The sequence below is a fragment of the Oncorhynchus keta genome, chromosome 10 (genome assembly GCF_023373465.1).
Source record: "Oncorhynchus keta strain PuntledgeMale-10-30-2019 chromosome 10, Oket_V2, whole genome shotgun sequence".
Lineage (NCBI taxonomy): Eukaryota > Metazoa > Chordata > Actinopteri > Salmoniformes > Salmonidae > Oncorhynchus > Oncorhynchus keta.
In genome coordinates, this window is record NC_068430.1 from 62242369 (window position 1) to 62261831 (window position 19463).

At 43.1% G+C, this 19463-nt stretch overlaps 1 protein-coding gene and 1 pseudogene across 1 annotated transcript in view; one reads left to right on the forward strand and one right to left on the reverse strand.

Moving 5' to 3' along the window:
• LOC118389145 (nidogen-1-like) overlaps nucleotides 1-1240 on the reverse strand; it is a 57686-nt gene extending 56446 nt beyond the window's left edge. Inside the window, exon 1 of the mRNA XM_035778936.2 lies at nucleotides 826-1240. Within this exon, the coding sequence (XP_035634829.1) occupies nucleotides 826-1029 (204 nt within the window). The 5' untranslated portion in view covers nucleotides 1030-1240. The remainder of the gene's footprint in view (nucleotides 1-825) is intronic.
• Nucleotides 1241-19269, forward strand: LOC118389385 (cytochrome P450 2B4-like; annotated as a pseudogene).
• The last annotated feature ends 194 nt before the right edge of the window (nucleotides 19270-19463 follow it).

The following is a 19463-nucleotide window of genomic DNA, read 5'->3' on the forward strand; positions in this document are numbered from 1 at the left end:
TCATACAAAGATGTAGGAGAGAGAGCGAGAGAGGGAGAGAGAGAACTTGGAACTTCTGTGAGTGTAATGTTAACTTTTCGTTTTTGTTTATTTAACCTTTGTGTATTATCTACTCCACTTGCTTTGACAATGTTAACATGTGTTTCCCATGCCAATAAAGCCCTTGAATTGAATTGAGAGAGAGAGGGGTGGGGGGGTGGACATTTGGGGACAACAGGGGTGACAATTGCCAATGTGACATTTTGGGCAACATTCAAGCGCTTGGGAAGATCTGAAACATTCTAAACTAAAGACATTTGTGGATCAATGAATGTATCATTCTCTATCAACCATCATCACATGATTTGTTGGTACGTAATATTCTACAGTATAAGGAGGCACAGAGCCAAGACATTGTTTATGAAGGTGGGCATTGATAGCCTTATCAGTCACATAATGAATTGACTGACATTCCACACCCTCCCAGCAACATTCCACATGGCCTTTCATCCCCCCAATTCATGGGATTTGAGCAATTTATGCTAATGTAATTATCATCAAAGAGTACTTTAATATGTGAACAGATTTTGAATGATGTGAAATGTGGCACATGCATGAGATGGTAAACTAATTGAGAACATAGGATGTAATTGTTTTGTTAGCTATCTTTCATGGATAAAATAGCCTATCACAATGGATGCATAGGAAGGGGTTCTCAACTGTCAACATGCACGTGAATATCATAATTGATGGCTGCGCATGTTTGCCATTGATATATTTCCCCGCTATTCTCGTGTATAATTAAGCTACTATTTTCGCATGTGCATAAAACATAATTATACTCACATAAACAGTGTCATATGCGCCATCAAAGAAGAACATTGACTGGTTCAAAATAAGTGCTTGAGTTTGGTCGGTCCCCTGCTCCAACAGTTGGTCTCCAGCTTGCTCTCCATAATCAAACATGTCGTGTTTGCTCAAACTGTTCACTGATAACGCAATGGCAAACATAGTTGCCCATCGTAACCAACCTCGTTGATGAAGATCCATGTTTAAATACGTCTATGCCCAGAACTCTTATTAGTTTTGGCCTATAGGCTTGGCTACCCAGTTCGCCAAAGCGGTTCCGATACAGAGCACACCTCAGGGCGCACAATAACGGAATGAATCGGCGGTAGCAAAATCCAATATAAAGGGAGGGTGGAGTTGGAGAAAGCAGAGACATTTGCATGGGACACTTGCGCGGGGTTGCCTGTCTCACATGCAGGTTTTCCGACAAGGTAAAATCAGTTTCAAGTTGGATATTCGACGGCTATTCACGTTTTCAAACCTCAATAACCTCCAAACCACTTGAGCCACAGACTCCAAATAAGTGTCATGATTTTGGAAAAATTGCACACAACCACGCACATGTCTTATTTTCAAGATTTGGACATTAATTCGTTTTCCAAAGCGAAAAAACGTGGAAATTTGAGCAGGATTTTGTATTCCTAGTTTAATTAGTTAGGGAGCATAAACAAAGTACACACTTTTTTACATTCAAATTTCAATAGCTCCTTGATTATATGAACTACTGGCCTCTAATAAGGTTTCCGAATGTACAATCAGTGGGCCTACACATTGCACACCCTTTTGTTTGTCCATTTTCATCTCACACAATTTGACATTAATTTTGTAATCTTTAGAATTTCAATAGCTCCTTGGTCATGTGACCTACTGACCACTAACAAGGTTCAGACTGTGCAATTAGTGGGCCTACACATTGCACACCCTACATGTTGCACACCTCATGTGACCTACTGACCTCAAACTACTTTCAGAATGTCCACGGACCAGCTTCCAGTGCGGAAACGCGACAGATCCCGGAGAAGCTGGTGGGAGCCCCGGGGAGAGTTCTCTTTTCTTTGTGAAGGGCAGGGCGCCCTGGAATGGGTTCACCCTGAGAGAGGGGCCCAAGCCCTGGAAAGCGTTGTGGTTCCGGCGGTGTCCGGTGAGTTCTCGCTGACCCTTGAAAATCCAGGGGAGAGGGTGTAAATCTCAAGCTGGGCCATACCCATATCCCACAGCAGGTCTTCAAGGTGAACAGCCTCTGGCATGTTATAACAATGTAGGTAAGGGAAGTTGGCAAGTCAGATCCGTAACTTCGGGATAAGGATTGGCTCTAAGGGCTGGGTCGGTCAGGTTGTGGTGCGAAGCGGGGCTTGAGCCACGGCTAGGGGAGCAGTCGCTCCGTCGCCCTCCTCTTGCCACCGTTGGAAGTTCGTAATGCGGACCATCTTGCAGTCTCTCGTGCGTGGTCTCACAAGGGGCTGCGTGCAGGGGTTTGTCAGGGTGGTGTCTGTTGGCGGGCCGGTGGGGGGGTTGGTTCCAATGGTTAGCAGCGTTGACTCTGGATGCACGCTGGGCCCTTCTCGCGGATCTCCCCACCTACGTTTGCACGGGGAGTCTCCGACGGTTCACCTTACCATTGGCTAACCCTACCAGGCCTCAGGCTTGCCTGAGTGCGGGACACCACACATTGTAGGTGGGGAGGTCTCCTCAACACTCACTAGACTCGAGGCGGAGACTAAACCCATTGGTCCTCCAGTGATAGGACATTGCATGGATCTGGCTACCATCCATGCTCATTGATTTGCCACAAAAGACCCACAAAACGGACGGAAGAAGCCTAGGTTCCCACTGGGCACGGATCAATGAATGTCAACTTGATGGAATTCAAAAGGAACGTACCCACCTGTAGTAATCCTGCTCAGTACGAGAGGAACTGCAAGTTCAGACATTTGGTGTATGTGCTTGGCTGAGGAGCTAATGGTGCGAAGCTGCCATCTGTGGGATTATGACTGAATGCCTCTAAGTCAAAATCCCCTCGAAACGTAATGATACCGTAATGGCATGGGTCTTCGGTTGGCCTGGGATAGCCTCTTTTGGCAGGTGAGTAGAGCTGTTAGTGATGGGGTTGGAGTGCCGCCCCTCTCCTTATGCGCACAGCATGTTTGTGGGGAACGCAGGCTGTGGAGGTTAGAGTAGGTAAAAAAGTGGGTTGGTCACCAGGTAAATAGGGCCTGTTTCGGGTTACCAGGTGCACAGATCCTGTTTAGGGTTACTAGATGCACAGAGCCTGTTTCAGGTTACCAGGTGCACGTGGTTCCTGACAGCGGGACTATAAACGTCTTAGTAATTCCAGGGTCTAGGGTGTTGACCGGGTAGGGAGAGTAGGTGTGGAGGCCTGGAGGTCTGTAGTTCCAGGGAGTAAGCTATACACTCTCAGGCCCAGGGAGAGGGCAGGCAGGCAGGGAGTGTAGGCCTGGAGGCCAGAAGTCACCAGGTCAAAGGGGGCATGCCTGGAGGTCAGGAAGGCCCCAGGGAGAAAGCCCAAGTGTGTGTGAGTGACACTGTCCTTCAGGGGAGCAGAGCAGGCAAATTAATGTAAAATCATGTGAGAAAATGGACAGACAAAAAGGTGTGCAATGTGTAGGCCCACTAAGTGTGTAATGGGGTGCGTGCTGGTGGCAGGGAAGTCAGGCGCAGGAGAACGAAATTGGTATAAACAGAGTTATTTAATAAATTCTTACAAACTCCGAAAACCAACATACAAAATAAAGAAAGTGGGTAAAAACCTGTCGCACACCATAACATACTTGGCACCAATACATACAACAAACAATTCCTGACAAGGACATGGGGGACAACACCTGTTACCAAAAGATTGCTGTTTCGAATCCCCAAGCTGACGAGATGAAATATCTGTTGATGAACGCTTGAGCAAGGCACTTAACAGAGTCTGCTGAATATTAAAATGTAAACAACAACACTGTTGAGTAGAGCATCATGCCAATATATTTAACAGCTGAAAGGTGTTGCCTATGTTAACCTTCAACCGACATTGTGTTCCAAGTTAACAGATTGTAAACAATTGCAAACTTTTGCAAAATAACTATATAATATGTGTGCAACATGGAGTAGTGTTGCAATGGCAGGTCGCCGTTTTGTTTTTCCAGACCTGATGAACTAGTTAAGCAAATTAATAACAAGGGAGAGAATACAAATATAAAGGCACTATAAACATACTGTAGTTGCCTTATTTTTTATTTTAATCGTAGTCTTTCTTTTTCATTTGACACTGCCACCTGCTGACTTGAGTCTGAAATTGAATGTCAGAGTCTTTAACAATCCATTTGAATGGATGCGAAGCATTTAATCATCTATGTGTAATATATTTGTGTGTAATATATTTGCTTTTTGATTTAAATGAAAGATACATTTACCTGTTTTACACATGTAGTCACTACATTCAGTGGTAGTATTGCAACATCCTCTCTCTTCCTATCAGGGCATGGGCAGTTTGACGTACAGTGCAGTCTTTATTGACAGATGTTAAATTGAACTCAAATATAAATGCTGAATAAAAACACATCACTGACTGATTGTTTGCTAATTAAAATATTTATTACAAAAATATTTATTTGTGTGTGTGTGTGTGTGTGTGTGTGTGTGTGTGTGTGTGTGTGTGTGTGTGTGTGTGTGTGTGTGTGTGTGTGTGTGTGTGTGTGTGTGTGTGTGTGTGTGTGTGTCTTTGTATACGTGTGCCAGGGTTGGAGTCAATTCCTTTTAATTTCTCTCAATTTAGGAAATAAACTGACTTTCCACTTCCCGTTCCAATACTCCTCAATGCCTTGCTTTAATAATTTGTTTTAATGGAAACTGGGATTTCAGCTTACTTTCTGATTTGACTGAATTGAAATGGAATTGATCCCAACCCTGATGTGTTCATATGAATGGGTGAATATCAGTGACTATGGTCCCTCGTCTTTTTTTGCGATCTGGGGTCTCCTCCTTCTTCACTCTGGCTATATGCTCTCTTGCGCCCCTTGCTGCCAAACGCCTTATCTGACATACCAGCAGACCTCTCGCTGCTGCTTCAGTCTAGGCCTCTTTGACTTTCTCAGTTCCTGGTCGAGACTATACCTCAGCAGCTTCCAGGAAAAGTACGCAGACACCTGACAACTTTGGCACTGGCCTCCACATGCTGCACAGATTTAGCTCAGGGGATGTTGGTTGAGGTCACTTGAGCTGGCTCACTTCCTGATTGACAGGATGACTATCCATCAAGCGCTCCCATGACAGGGGGGAGCGAAGGTACCCAGAAACCTGACTGGCATTGGCACTGGCCTCCACATACTGCACAGCACTCAGACAGGTCTAGACATTGCAAGTGTAACGGGTCTTGAATGGCTCATCGACAATGGACACAGTACTGCTCTCGTTCGCGGTTTATTCTGTGAATACATACACAACACTGTGTCAATTTCAGCACAACTGCAAACCCACCATGAAATCTCCATCAAAGTTTAACAACTCATTGGCTGGATCTGTAATAATTTTAGAAAAGTTAAATGTCTATTTATAATATACATTTTATACATTATTACATTTACAGTTGATGTTGGAAGTTTTTCAACCACTCCACATATTTCTTGGTATCAAACTATAGTTTTGGCAAGTTGGTTAGGTCATCTACTTTGAGCAGGACACAAGTCATTTTTCCAACAATTGTTTACAGGCAGATTATTTCACTTATAATTCACTGTATCACAATTCCAGTGGGTCAGAAGTTGACAGTGCCTTTAAACAGCTTGGAAATCTCCAGAAAATTATGTCATGGCTTTTGAAGCTTCTGATAGGCTCATTTATTTAACCTTTATTTAACTAGGCAAGTCAGTTAAGAACAAATTCTTATTTTCAATGACAGCCTTGGAACAGTGGAGTAACTGCCTTGTTCAGGGGCAGAACAACAGATTTTTACCTTGTCAGCTCGGGGATTCAACCTTGCAACCTTTCGGTTACTAGTCCAACACTCTAACCACTAGGCTACCTGCCACCCCATTTGAGTCAATTGGAGGTGTACCTGTGGATGTATTTCAAGGCTTACATTCAAACTCAGTGCATCTTTGCTTGACATCATGGGAAAATCAAAAGAAATCAGCCAAGACCTCAGAAAAAAATGATAGACCTCCACAAGTCTGGTTCATCCTTGGGAGCAATTTACAAATGCCTGAAGGTACCATGTTCATCTGTACAAACACTAGTACGCAAGTATAAACACCATGGGACCACGCAGCCATCATACCGTGCAGGAAGGATACGCGTTCTGTCTCCTAGAGATGAATGTACTTTGGTGTGAAAAGAGAAAATCAATACCAGAACAAAAGCAAAGGACCTTGTGAAGATGCTGGAGGAAACAGGTACAAAAGTACCTATATCCACAGTAAAGCGAGTCCTATATCAACATAACCTGAAAGGCCGCTCAGCAAGGAATAAACCACTGCTCCAAAACCACCATAAAAAAATCCAGACTACAGTTTGCAACTGTACATGGGGACAAAGATCATACTTTTTGCAGAAATGTCCTCTGGTCTGATGAAACAAAAATACAACTGTTTGGCCATAATGACCATCCTTATGTTTGGAGGAAAAAGGGGGAGGCTTGCAAGCCGAAGATCAACATCCCCACTGTGAAGCACAGGGGGTGGCAGCATCATGTTGTGGGTGTGCTTTGCTGCAGGTGGGACTGGTGCACTTCACAAAATAGATGGCATCATGAGGAAAGGAAAATTACGTGGATATATTGAAGCAACATCTCAAGACATCAGTCAGGAAGTTAAAGCTTAGTCACAAATGGGTCTTCCAAATGTACAATGACCCCAAGCATACTTCCAAAGTTATGGCAAAATGGCTTAAGGACAACAAAGTCAAGGTATTGGAGTGCCATCACAAAGCCCTGACCTCAATCCCATAGAACATTTTTGGGCAGAACTGAAAAAGCGTGTGCGAGCAACGAGGCCTACAAACTGGACTCAGTTACGCCAGCTCTGTCGGGAGGGATGGGCCAAAATTCACCCAACTTAATGTGGGAAGCTTGTGGAAGGCTTCCCGAAACATTTGACCCAAGTTAAAAAAAATGTAAAGGCAATACTACCAAATACTAATTGGGAATGTGATGAAATAAATAAAAGCTGAAATAAATAATTCTCTCTACTATTATTCTGACATTTCACATTCTTAAAATAAAGTGGTGATCCTAACTGACCTAAGACAGGAAATTTTGACTCTGATTAAATGTCAGGAATTGTGAATAACTGCGGTTAAATGTATTTGACGAAGGTGTATGTAAACTTCCGACTTCAACTGTATAACAACATGGCTACAGAGGAGTGCTCAACATAGGACTCCGTCTGCCTGCCATAACAAATCACCACAGCACATGGACTACACGTGTACAGTAGCATATCATTATTCAATATAATTTGGGAGCACGTACCTGCAAATACATGCACAACACTGTGTAATGTTCAGCACAACTGCAAACACAACATGCAATCTGGGTGATGTGAAACAACATAAAATTAAAATACATTTTGTGACGTAGAAGTCCGTCACTGGCCGCGGGCAGCATTTGGTTCTTTAACGCACACACATATTCATCACTCCTCCCTGCGCCATTATAAGTTAACAATGTGGGTCGACACACAAATTAACTTCTGTCTTGGTGCATGCATTTCACACTTGTCAATGTTCATATTTGAGAGATACAATAATTATTATACTTATCAATGTTGTGGATGAGCGCATTGTTTGTTTGTTCTGTTCCTCTCTCTCTATCTCTGTAGCTTCCGGGTATGCTGGAAAAGGACCCGAGCTAAGGGAATTGGGTTGGCTTTATAGTGCCTGTCCCAAATGGCTCATTAATGCATATGGGCATATTGAAAGATATTGTCAGTAGTGATGTAATGTTGTAAATGTTATGTTGTGATATTGTTTAAAACCGTGTTGCAATGTATATCCTTTAGTATGTTTAGTTCATGGAAAATGTAGGTTTGTATTGTTAATTGATTAATTAACCAGGGTTAATTGTTCTGAGGGGAGGGGCTAGCCCTACAAAAGGAGCCTCTCTTTCAGTCATGGGAAGGTTTTTTTTTGTTGGATTGAGCTGTGGATGGGGCAGCATTGTTTTTAAGCTGTCCCATAAGGTAGACGTTGATGGCAGTACTGTTGTTTTTTTGTTCTGGAATCACTTGTAAATAAACACCTTTGCACAGAAGAACTTTTGCGGCTCCGCCATCTTTTTATTTTGATAGAGGTTAGGTTATCCAGTTTAGCCTTCTGGCCTACTCTACGCGACATATTTACACTTCAAGAGGTGACTAGCCTCATTAGCTAAGAAAGTACAAGGTGAACGTTAGCTAATCTTTAGCATAACGCAGCGTGCAAATTTTGTGAATGTCCATAAAATGATAAATACATGACACAACTCTGTAACACTATCACATAACAACACCGATAATGATTATAAAACAATATGGTTTTCAGGCTAACACGCACTAGATAAACTAAGCAAAAAAAGAAACATCCTCTCACTGTCAACTGCGTTTATTTTCAGCAAACTTATCATGTGTAAATATTTGTATGAACATAACAAGATTCAACAACTGAGACATAAACGGAACAAGTTAAATAATAATATAATAATAATATATGCCATTTTGCAGACGCTTTTATCCAAAGCGACTTACAGTCATGTGTGCATACATTCTACGTATGGGTGGTCCCAGGAATCGAACCCACTACCCTGGCTTTACAAGCACCATGCTCTACCAACTGAGCTACAGAAGGACCACAGACATGTGACTAACAGAAATTGAATAATGTGTCCCTGAAAAAAGGTTGGGTCAAAATCAGTCAGTATCTGGTGTGGCCACCAGCTGCATTAAGTACTGCAGTGCATCTCCTCCTCATGGACTGCACCAGATTTGCCAGTTCTTGCTGTGATTTGTTACCCCACTCTTCCACGAAGGCACTTGCAAGTTCCCGGACATTTCTGAGGAGAATGGCCCTAGCCCTCACCCTCCGATCCAACAGGCCCCAGACATGCTCAATGGGATTGAGATCCAGGCTCTTTGTTGGCCATGGCAGAACACTGACATTCCTGTCTTGCAGGAAATCACGCACAGAACGAGCAGCATAGCTGGTGGCATTGTCATGCTGGATGGTCATGTCAGGATGAGCCTGCAGGAAGGGTACCACATGAGGGAGGAGGAAGTCTTCCCTGTAACGCACAGTGTTAAGATTGCCTGCAATGACAACAAGCTCAGTCCGATAATGCTGTGACACACCGCCCCAGACCATGATGGACCCTCCACCTCCAAATCGATCCCGCTCCAGAGTACAGGCCTCAGTGCAACGCTCATTCCTTCGACGATAAACACGAATCCGACCATCACCCCTGGTTAGACAAAACTGCGACTCATCAGTGAAGAGCACTTTTGCCAGGCCTGTCTGGTCCGGTGACGGTGGGTTTGTGCCCATAGGCGACCTTGTTGCCGGTGATATCTGGTGAGGACCTGCTTTAGAACAGGCCTACAAGCCCTCAGTCCAGCCTCTCTCAGCCTATTGCGGACAGTCTGAGCACTGATGGAGGGATAGTGCGTTCCTGGTGTAACTTGGGCAGTTGTTGTTGCCATCCTGTACCTGTCCCGCAGGGGTGATGTTCGGATGTACCGATCCTGTGCAGGTGTTGTTACACGTGGTCTGCCACTGCGAGGACGATCAGCTGTCCATCCTGTCTCCCTGTAGCGCTGTCTTAGGCGTCTCATAGTACAGACATTGCAATGTATTGCCCTGGCCACATCTGCAGTACTCATGCCTCCTTGCAGCATGCCTAAGGCATATTCGCGCAGATGAGCAGGGACCCTGGGCATCTTTCTTTTGGTATTTTTCAGAGTCAGTAGAAAGGCCTCTTTAGTGTCCTAAGTTTTCATAACTGTGACCTTAATTGCCTACCGTCTGTAAGCTGTTAGTGTCTTAACGACCGTTCCACAGGTGCATGTTTATTCATTGTTTATGGTTCATTGAACAAGCATGGGAAACAGTGTTTAAACCCTTTACAATGAAGATCTGTGAAGTTATTTGGATTTTTACGAATTGTCTTTGAAAGATAGGGTCCTGAAAAAGGGACGTTTCTTTTTTTGCTGAATGTATAATTTTAAAAGTTAAAACACTGAGTGCAGCATGGATCACAATACATACCCCCATCAAAGTTGAACAACTCTTTGGCTGGATGCTGCGTGATCCTGCGCACAGATACACACGGGGATGCAGTTACTCAAACAATACAGCAGCTGGCTTCACAGCTATACATACATAACCTGACTGCTTAATTATGACAAAACTCATACAACTAACCCATGCACAAACCGGACGCCCGTTTGCGTCCACGTGCGCAAATTGATTTTGTCCCGCCCACCCCAACACGATCACGACACGTAGGTTGAAATATGAAAACAAACTCTGAACCAATTATATTAATTTGGGGACAGGTCAAAAAGCATTACACATTTATGGCAATTTAGCTAGCTAGCTTGCAGTTGCTAGCTAATTTGTCCTATTTAGCTAGCTAGCTTACTGTTGCTAGCTAATTTGTCCTGGGATATAAACATTGATTTGTTATTTTACCTGAAATGCACAAGGTCCTCTACTCGGACAATCCACACATAAAATGGTCAACCGAATCGTTTCTAGTCATCTCCCCTCCTTCCAGGCTTTTTCTTCTTTGGACTTTATATGGCGATTGGCAACTAACTTTCATAATAAGGTGTATTACCAAAACCGACCTCAGTTCATCTTTCAGTCACCCACTGCTGCTCCAGTTTCAACTGTTCTGCCTTACTATTATTTGACCATGCTGGTCATTTATGAACATTTGAACATCTTGGCCATGTTCTGTTATAATCTCCACCCGGCACAGCCAGAAGAGGACTGGCCACCCCACATATGCTCTCTCTAATTCTTTCTTTCTCTTTCTCGGAGGACCTGAGCCCAAGGACCGTGCCCCAGGACGACCTGACATGATGACTCCTTGCTGTCCCCAGTCCACCTGACTGTGCTGCTGCTCCAGTTTCAACTGTTCTGCCTTGTTATTATTCGACCATGCTGGTCATTTATGAACATTTGGACATCTTGGCCATGTTCTGTTATAATCTCCACCCGGCACAGCCAGAAGAGGACTGGCCACCCCACATAGCCTGGTTCCTCTCTAGGTTTCTTCCTAGGTTTTGGCCTTTCTAGGGAGTTTTTCCTAGCCACCGTGCTTCTACACCTGCATTGCTTGCTGTTTGGGGTTTTAGGCTGGGTTTCTGTACAGCACTTTGAGATATCAGCTGATGTACGAAGGGCTATATAAATAAAATTTGATTGATTGATATAACCAATGAGGAGATGGCACATGGGTATATGCTTCTAAAAGCCAATGAGGAGATGGGAGAGGCAGAACTTGCATCACGTTCTGCTTCACAAATAGAAGCAACTTCAATTTTTTAACGCCTGGCAACGCAGGCGCTCATTGGTGCGGTGCACGCAAGCAGTCTGGGTGCAATGATTGAATAACATGTATGTGTGGTCAGCATGAGGATGTCTATTTAACCCTGTTACACAAGGCCTGCTGGGTCAGCTTGGGACCTGACACAACCTTCTGAGATGAGCCTGGACAACCAACTTTCTTCAGGATCATCCTGATTGAAGAGGGGTTTCTGGGGTTAGCACACAGGATGCACTCCCAGAGGACTTTGGCCTTGCACCATTCTGCAGCTCTGACTTTGGCGCCAAGAGATTGGGTCTGTAGCCGGGCTGTTGGAGACCAAAACCTTGACCTGTAGGCCACTGTCACTATGAAAACTGGGGTTCTCTTCACAGAGTTGAATCCTATGTACCCCAGTGCAGTTCTCTAGGCCCTCTACTCTTTTCTATTGTTACCAATGACTTGCCACGGGCATTAAACCAGTCTACTTTTACTAACATTTTAAGTCGCTGCACAACAGTAAATTAACAAGAAAGCGAGGAAAAAACTACTCATGTTGTCCATTTGAAGTATTCCTTTGTTGAAAGGTTTGGATCAATATTCTATTTGTGTTTGAATGTTTGCACAAAAAAAAGATCTTGTTTTGTGTCATCCATGGTATAAATGGTAATGGCAAATATCACAATATTCTCGAAAGGAAAGTCATAATAAATTAGAGCATGGAATATTGTTGTTGCAGCTCATATATTCGCATAGAAACTTCACAATAAATTTGATTTGGCTACGAGACCCCCCAGTTCCAATACCAAATCAAACAAGAAATTGTCCCCAAAAAATAGCATCGAGTCCTGTCAAGGCTTTAAACTTACTAGTCTCCCATTGGCAGACAGGTTACCTCCCACATGAACTGTTGCCCTAGACCTGGTATTCACGAAACTAGGCTAAATGTACATTTACGAGTCAGCAAATATCCCTCTCATAAACCTCTGCTGACTAGCGTTCAAAACAAAGTCTGCAATCTGTGTGGGTGGCAACCGGCATCTGTAAATCAACCAGCTTTAAATCGTGAAGTAGCCTACACATTTCCTGAAGCCCAGTCGCGATGCTATAGGGTCGGTCGTGTTGTTGTGCTTATTTTCCCTCCTTCTGTTCTTCACCAGGGTCCGCCGACCTAAAAACTTCCCACCAGGACCCCGTCCCCTGCGCATCCTCGGCAATCTGCTACAGCTGGATCCTGTCAACCCTCTCAAAGACCTGGAAAGGGTAAAGTGGGCAATATGTTGTAGGCTAGGGTTAGACCTAGTCTCGATAGTATATGTATGATATGTTACGTTTCGAATGGTATGTAATTATGGATGTCCATCACCCATTTCGTATGATATGTTACGTATTACAATTTAACGAATTTGCAAAATGTACAATAGTGTAACGACCCTGGGTTTGCTGCTCGTGCAGCGGAAATCGAGCTTGCTGCACGAGCATGCTTTTGCGGCACAGTCGATAGCGCGCTGGACCTCGGGCTCGAAGCTCGAGGGTTCGAGACCTGCTCCCTGCTGTTTCATTACAATATGTTATGAGCACCACGTCTATTTCTATGGGCACGAGCACTGTTTATGACACAAACTGTTCACACCCTTCTTGTTGGTGGAGAGAATTTTGCAGGTTTAAAGCATATTTCCTGCAATTCCACAGATTATGTCATGGGGTGCAAATAACATGTTGCCGTTTTAAAGCTACATTTGTAATAATTATATACATTTTGCCATGTCTAATGTGTATTCATGTGATATTTGAGTGACAAAAAAAATACAACAAAATCTATGGGACTAAAACAACCTTCAAGAGTAAGTTTAAAGCCGGACATAGTTCTTAAAAATAGCAAAAAAGTTTGGGAATCACTGCCTTAAGTATCTGTTTTATATAACCATACCAGAGGTAACATATCATGCTAACATTTACTATGTTAGGTCTAGTCTATGAGACCAGTCTGACTGAATGAGTATTAAGTCTGATGTAGACTAAAGTTTTAGGACAATGAGCAACAATAGTGGAATCGGTGGTTCACCTTCAAAATAAAGGTCTTGCATTGAAACTGATGCAAAAGGATACAAACAGCAGAATCATGCAACAATTGGACTAGAAAATACTCAAAAAGTTTGGAATGTCATAAAACATATATATAATTCATTCATTTGACAATAAACAGAAATAATTATGTAATTTAGTGTAATGTTTTAAAATATTCTGTGAAAATTGTGGATAAAAACCACACTTTACATTTCTAAACCATAACATTCTAGGGAAAGTGAAACACTTCATTATCCTGGGAAGAAATTGTGTTATTACACACTAATAACACTGTATAGATATGTTGTGAATAAGGTTGAGCTTGTTTTTGTCATTTCACATAATGATGGAAACCAGGGACACTGCGAACAATGTTTAATATCAGAGTGCTTTGCAACTTGTAAAGGGACAAAATAATAGTAGTCAGCCAAGAGTTACTCCTGGAACCACTCTAAAACTCAAGACTGAAAGCTTATCCATCAACCCTTCCATTGTCTCCCAAGTGCCTGAATAGCATTTCAAAAGAAAAGTCCCACATTATATTCTCACAATAAATCCTCCCCATGTCCCTTTCCTTCTGTGCTTCAGCTGAAGAGGCGCTATGGTAACGTGTTCAGTCTGTACATCGGCCCACGGCCTGCTGTGGTTCTGAATGGCCTGGAGGTGGTTCGTGAAGCACTAGTGACACACGCAGAGGAATATGCTGGACGACCAACCCATCTCCTCATCAGCCACCTCTTTGAAAGCAAAGGTAGTAGGTTCTTGACCCATTTTGAAATATGTGGTATAATAAGGGTAGTGTGTGTGTGTGTGTGTGTGTGTGTGTGTGTGTGTGTGTGTGTGTGTGTGTGTGTGTGTGTGTGTGTGTGTGTGTGTGTGTGTGTGTGTGTGTGTGTGTGTGTGTGTGTGTGTGTGTGTGTGTGTGTGTGTGTCACCGGCGGTATCTGGGCCCTGGTCTACCATGGGAGAAACCCATGGGAGACCAGGAATTAGCCCAACAGGAAATCCCCCCTTGGGCTGAGGGTGACACTGATTTTAAAGTAGCAGGCATGAGACCGTGAGCCCGACCCACGTATGTTCCGTGTGTGTTTGTATGTGTGTGTGCCGATCAGGGATCGTCCTGGCCAATTATGGCTCCAGCTGGAGGGACCACCGGCGCTTTGCTCTGACCACGCTGAGAAAATCTGGTCTGGGCAAACGCTCCATGGAAGAGCGCATCCTAGAGGAGGTGTCCCACATCTGCACTCAGCTGGAGAGCAGTGCTGGTACAGTCCCACACACACAACGTCCTCGTAATCAAAATCATTACTGTACATATTAATGTCATTATCAGCGCTTAGTATCTACCCCAAATATCCTCCAAATACTGTATCAAACAATTACACTATTAACCCCTTCTAGTTGTAACAAGCTTCCATAAACCACACAAACTTCACAGAAATAAGATACTCTCAGTAATATTCCCAGTATGACTATATTTACTATACTTGTTTTAACATTAGGTATAAAAACTGTGGGGATTGTTACTTTATCTATCCTGTTAGTGTGTTCAATTCAGTAGCTCTGTGATCGTTGTTATTACCTTGTCTGTGTATATTGCCTCATGTGGTGACCGTTGCTGTGTCCTGGTAGGCGGTTTGATGGACCCTCAGCACCTGTTCCATCTGACTGCGTCTAACATCATCTGCTCACTGATTTTCGGAGAGAGGTTCGAAAATGACGACCCGGTCATCCTCACCCTCATCCAGAGGTTAGAGGAGTTGACCAAGGAAGCTTTCGGACCTTGGGCCATGGTACAGTCTAAGCCCTGTGTCACTCCATGCTTACTAAAAAAAATCATCCCAAAATGGTTCTTTCGGCCGTCTCCAGGTAGAACCCTTTTGGGTTCCAGGTAGAACTCTCTGTGGAAAGGGTTCTACACTGAACCCAAAAGTGTTCTTCAAATGTGTTCTTCAAAGTGTTCTCCCATGGGGACAGCCAAAGAATCCTTTTAGGTTCTAGATGGAACCTTTTATTTAAAAAATTAAGTGTACATGATCCTCACTGACCTCTCTGTGCTAGACATGGCATGTGCTAGACATGACACACTGATCCACATTCCCCTCTGTTTTACACCCATTTCCTCCAATCTATATTTTGTAGCTCTATGACATCATTCCAGTCTTGAGGCCCTTCCCTTTGCCCTTCAGGAACATTTTACACTAATTTAATCAAATGAAGGAACATATCAAGAAGATTGTGACCAAGAACAAAAGTTCAAGGGTCGTGGGAGAGCCCAGAGACCTCCTTGACTGCTACCTGGACCAGATTGACAAGGTAGGAGAACAATATAACTAGGGTTCTAGAAGTAAAATAAATAAGATAAGATATAAAGTAAGTAGCCTTCTACAAGTAAGCCTGAATGGTACATGGGGCAGGAGCCTATCTCCTGTTTCTGTAGCATTTAAGCAGCTTGATGTAGAAGTACAACCCTGGATAGGACACTAGTCTGTCGCAGGACATTACCCTGAGTATCTGCCAATCAGAGAGGCATCGGATCCCATTTTTAGAGTCTTTGGTATGACTTCCGTGAGAAGGGCAAAAACATTTTTTGGGCTGGTGGAAGAGGAGGAATTACTTTACAGGATGGAGCAGAATTTAATGTAGAGGCATTTGGTGTGTGTGTGTGTTTCAGACAGCTAATGGAGGCTCCACATTTAATGACACTCATATGGTGTTTCTACTACTTGACCTGTTCATGGCTGAGACAGACACCACTTCCAACACCCTCCGCTCTGCCGTGCTACACCTGATGACCAACCAGCATGTACAGGGTGAGGAAATACACACACAACACACACTGGAATACATTTCATTCAATTCGATGGCGCTTGTAGACAATGTGTCGGCATTCATGGTAAACACTGCATATCAAATCAGATTTTATTTGTCACATACACATGGTTAGCAGATGTTAATGCAAGTGTGGCGAAATGCTTGTGCTTCTAGTTCTGACCAGGCAGTAATATCTACCAAGTAATCTAACCTAACAATTTCACTACAACTACCTTATACACAAGTAAGTGTAAAGGAATGAATAAGAATATGTACATAAAAATATATGAATGAGCGATGGCCGAATGGCATAGGCAAGATGCAGTAGATGGTATAGAGTACCGTATATATATATATATATATATATATATATATATATATATATTTCTATACATATGTATATGAGATGAGTATGTCAGCTAAATAGGAAATTGTTCTACAAAGCTTGATCGGATTGAATGCCGGCCAAAGAGTGTGTGTTTGTCCCAGATCGCTGTTACCGAGAGATCACCAACATTTATGAGGGACGTGCAGACGCTTCGTTTGAGGACAGACATGCCGTATGTTCAAGCCATGATCCATGAGGTACAGCGCATGAGTGACACCGTTCCTCTTGGCGTGTTCCGTACTACCTGCAGCAACACGCAACTCCACAGCTACCAGCTGCCCCAGGTGAGCATTACCATGACGACTGATATGCTGCCTGTTGTTGACCTTAGAACTATAAAGGTCGCCTGGGCTAGAGGGAGTGATGTCATGATGGGTGCTGTGTCAGTCTTTAGTGTACCTCTCCACCGCACCCTTAATCCCTCATCTGTTCCAGGGCACTATGGTGATTCCTAACCTGTCTTCAGTGCTGCATGAAGAAGGCCAGTGGAAATTCCCTCACGAGTTCAACCCTGAAAATTTCCTCAACGAGGTCGGAGAGTTTGTGAAACCGGAAGCCTTTCTGCCATTCTCAGCAGGTGCCTTTTTGCAAAAGCATCAATATCTATGGCTTATAAATGATAGTGTGTTGTACAGAGACAGGAGAATATGTTGACCTAAAATGCCAGGCTGCATGCATATGAAGGTATGAGTGAAATGTTGTTCTCATTGATAGCCGTGCGTGTGTGTTCCCCAGGATCGCGTGTGTGTCTGGGGGAGGGGTTAGCACGTATGGAGCTCTTCCTGGTTCTAGTGACATTGCTTCGGCGTTTCCGAGTCGTCTGGCCTGAGGATGGAGGTGTCCCAGATTTCAGCCTCATCTTTGGTGGGACACAGTCTCAAAAGCCCTTCCACCTGGGAGTGCACCTGAGGAGCAGCGAGAGAGGGTGAGCTACCCACACTCTCCACGAGAGCACTAGCTCTGCCAGACAGCTACAGATCTTATTCTGTAATAATTCACCTTATTTGAAGAGTTACTAAAAATTAAGTCATTTTCAATAATGTGTAACCCACCATTGAATGCCTTATTATCTGTGTCATCTTCTGTAAGGATCAGATCATTCACAAACTAGATCTTTCAGTATGCTTGCATGCATTTTGTAATACATACCTTCTTAAAACCATTGGTTTTGTGTTTCTGTTACTGACAACTAATTGTATTTTCTTATCAAGTGATCTTAAGTAAAATAACAATTGCTGAAAACATGTGATTTGAATTTATTTTTTAAAGGTGGACCACCCGGCGTGCTTAACAAAATACAAGGGGGTGGAAAGCCCAGGTGTTACCTAGTATGCATAGACAGATTAAATACTACAGTTATGTATGCCCGCAGGCCTCTTGCCTAACCGCTCGCAAGGTGCGTTCCCCTTCCCCTCCTGGGAACAAATGAAACAGAATAATTACTAATTCTTAATGTTAGTGTTTTTGGTTATTGAAATTGTTCACTAAGCCCTATTGGCATACACATACCTCGGGAAGGATCGGCTACAACAATCAACACAGGACATAAAATGACGCAGGAACTCTGGCTTTTATCAGGCTGGAGAAGGAGTTTGCAATAGCAGAGACAGCTGTATCCCCTGACGAGAGGGAGGGTCAGAGCTCCAATCTGCGATGGGACCGACCAATCAGCTGAATTAATCATTAGCTAGATTGTTCTCTCCAATATTATAGCTTAATATACTTGCCTAACACTGCAAGGTCATATTTTATAACTTAGCTAGTCATGTTGGCAATAGAATAAGCTTTCAAATGATGCCCACCTGACCCAGGTTGCGGGTCAATTTATATTGGACCGTGTTTGGATTCCGTAAAATTGGTGTCGATGCAAGGCTGTGTTCCAAATTTTTTTTTATACATAAATACAAACAGGGCATAACATTAAAACGTGCCAAATGCAGGTAGATTTAGGTATTGGTGGGTAAGAACGTCAATTTCACCAGCCACATAAGCGGGTGGTCAATTTTCAGGGCTCTACACTGCAAAAATTACATTCCCATTTCTGAATTAAAATAGAGTAACAAGTCAAGTATGAGCACGTGTGAGTTATAGCAGAACAATTCTGCAGTAGCTGTTTTCAAAGTATTTCTGTGGCTTATAATTGAAATACACTAACTTCTTCATCAGGTTGTGTATTGCTACTGGACCAAAAAAAGGTCAAATCTGTGAAAGACCAGACAAGACATAGAAAATGATACAATGGGGCAGAATTCTGGAGACCACAGGTAAAGTGAATATGTTTTGAAAGTGATAGTATATAGGACATCTGGATTCAGTATGACCATCTAATAGGGTATGTCCGGTGTGGCATATCATTTCAAACAAATAACCATTGAATAATTATTTGTAACCCTATGTTATTGTTTTACTCATATGACAGAGCAAAGAAGAAAGCTAACTTGGCAGAGACAGATATTCATGAGAAAATAAAATGCTTCCAGGCCCCCAAAAAATTAAACTCACATTTTCAAAACTATCAGTCATGGCAATACCAGTAATCTATATAACTAGCCGTTAACATTACGGTGCCCTAGCAGGCCACGTTTAACTTACATTTGTTGCCATTGCATTGATTGTATGGAACTTACAGGTCCTTCAGGTCAAAAAGGCGAAGAGGCAGAGCAGAGAAAGGAGGCAGACAGACTGTGAAAGTAAGCACAAGTGCAGGCTGTTCTTGATCTATACTGAACCACACCTGTTTTGTTCAATTGTGGTGTAGTCATTGAAAAAACAATACATGTTTGATTCTCACTTTTATTTGAAGTATATTAAACATTTATTAAAAATGTCAGCTCAGAAAACAACAATGTCTGCAGCACTATAGGT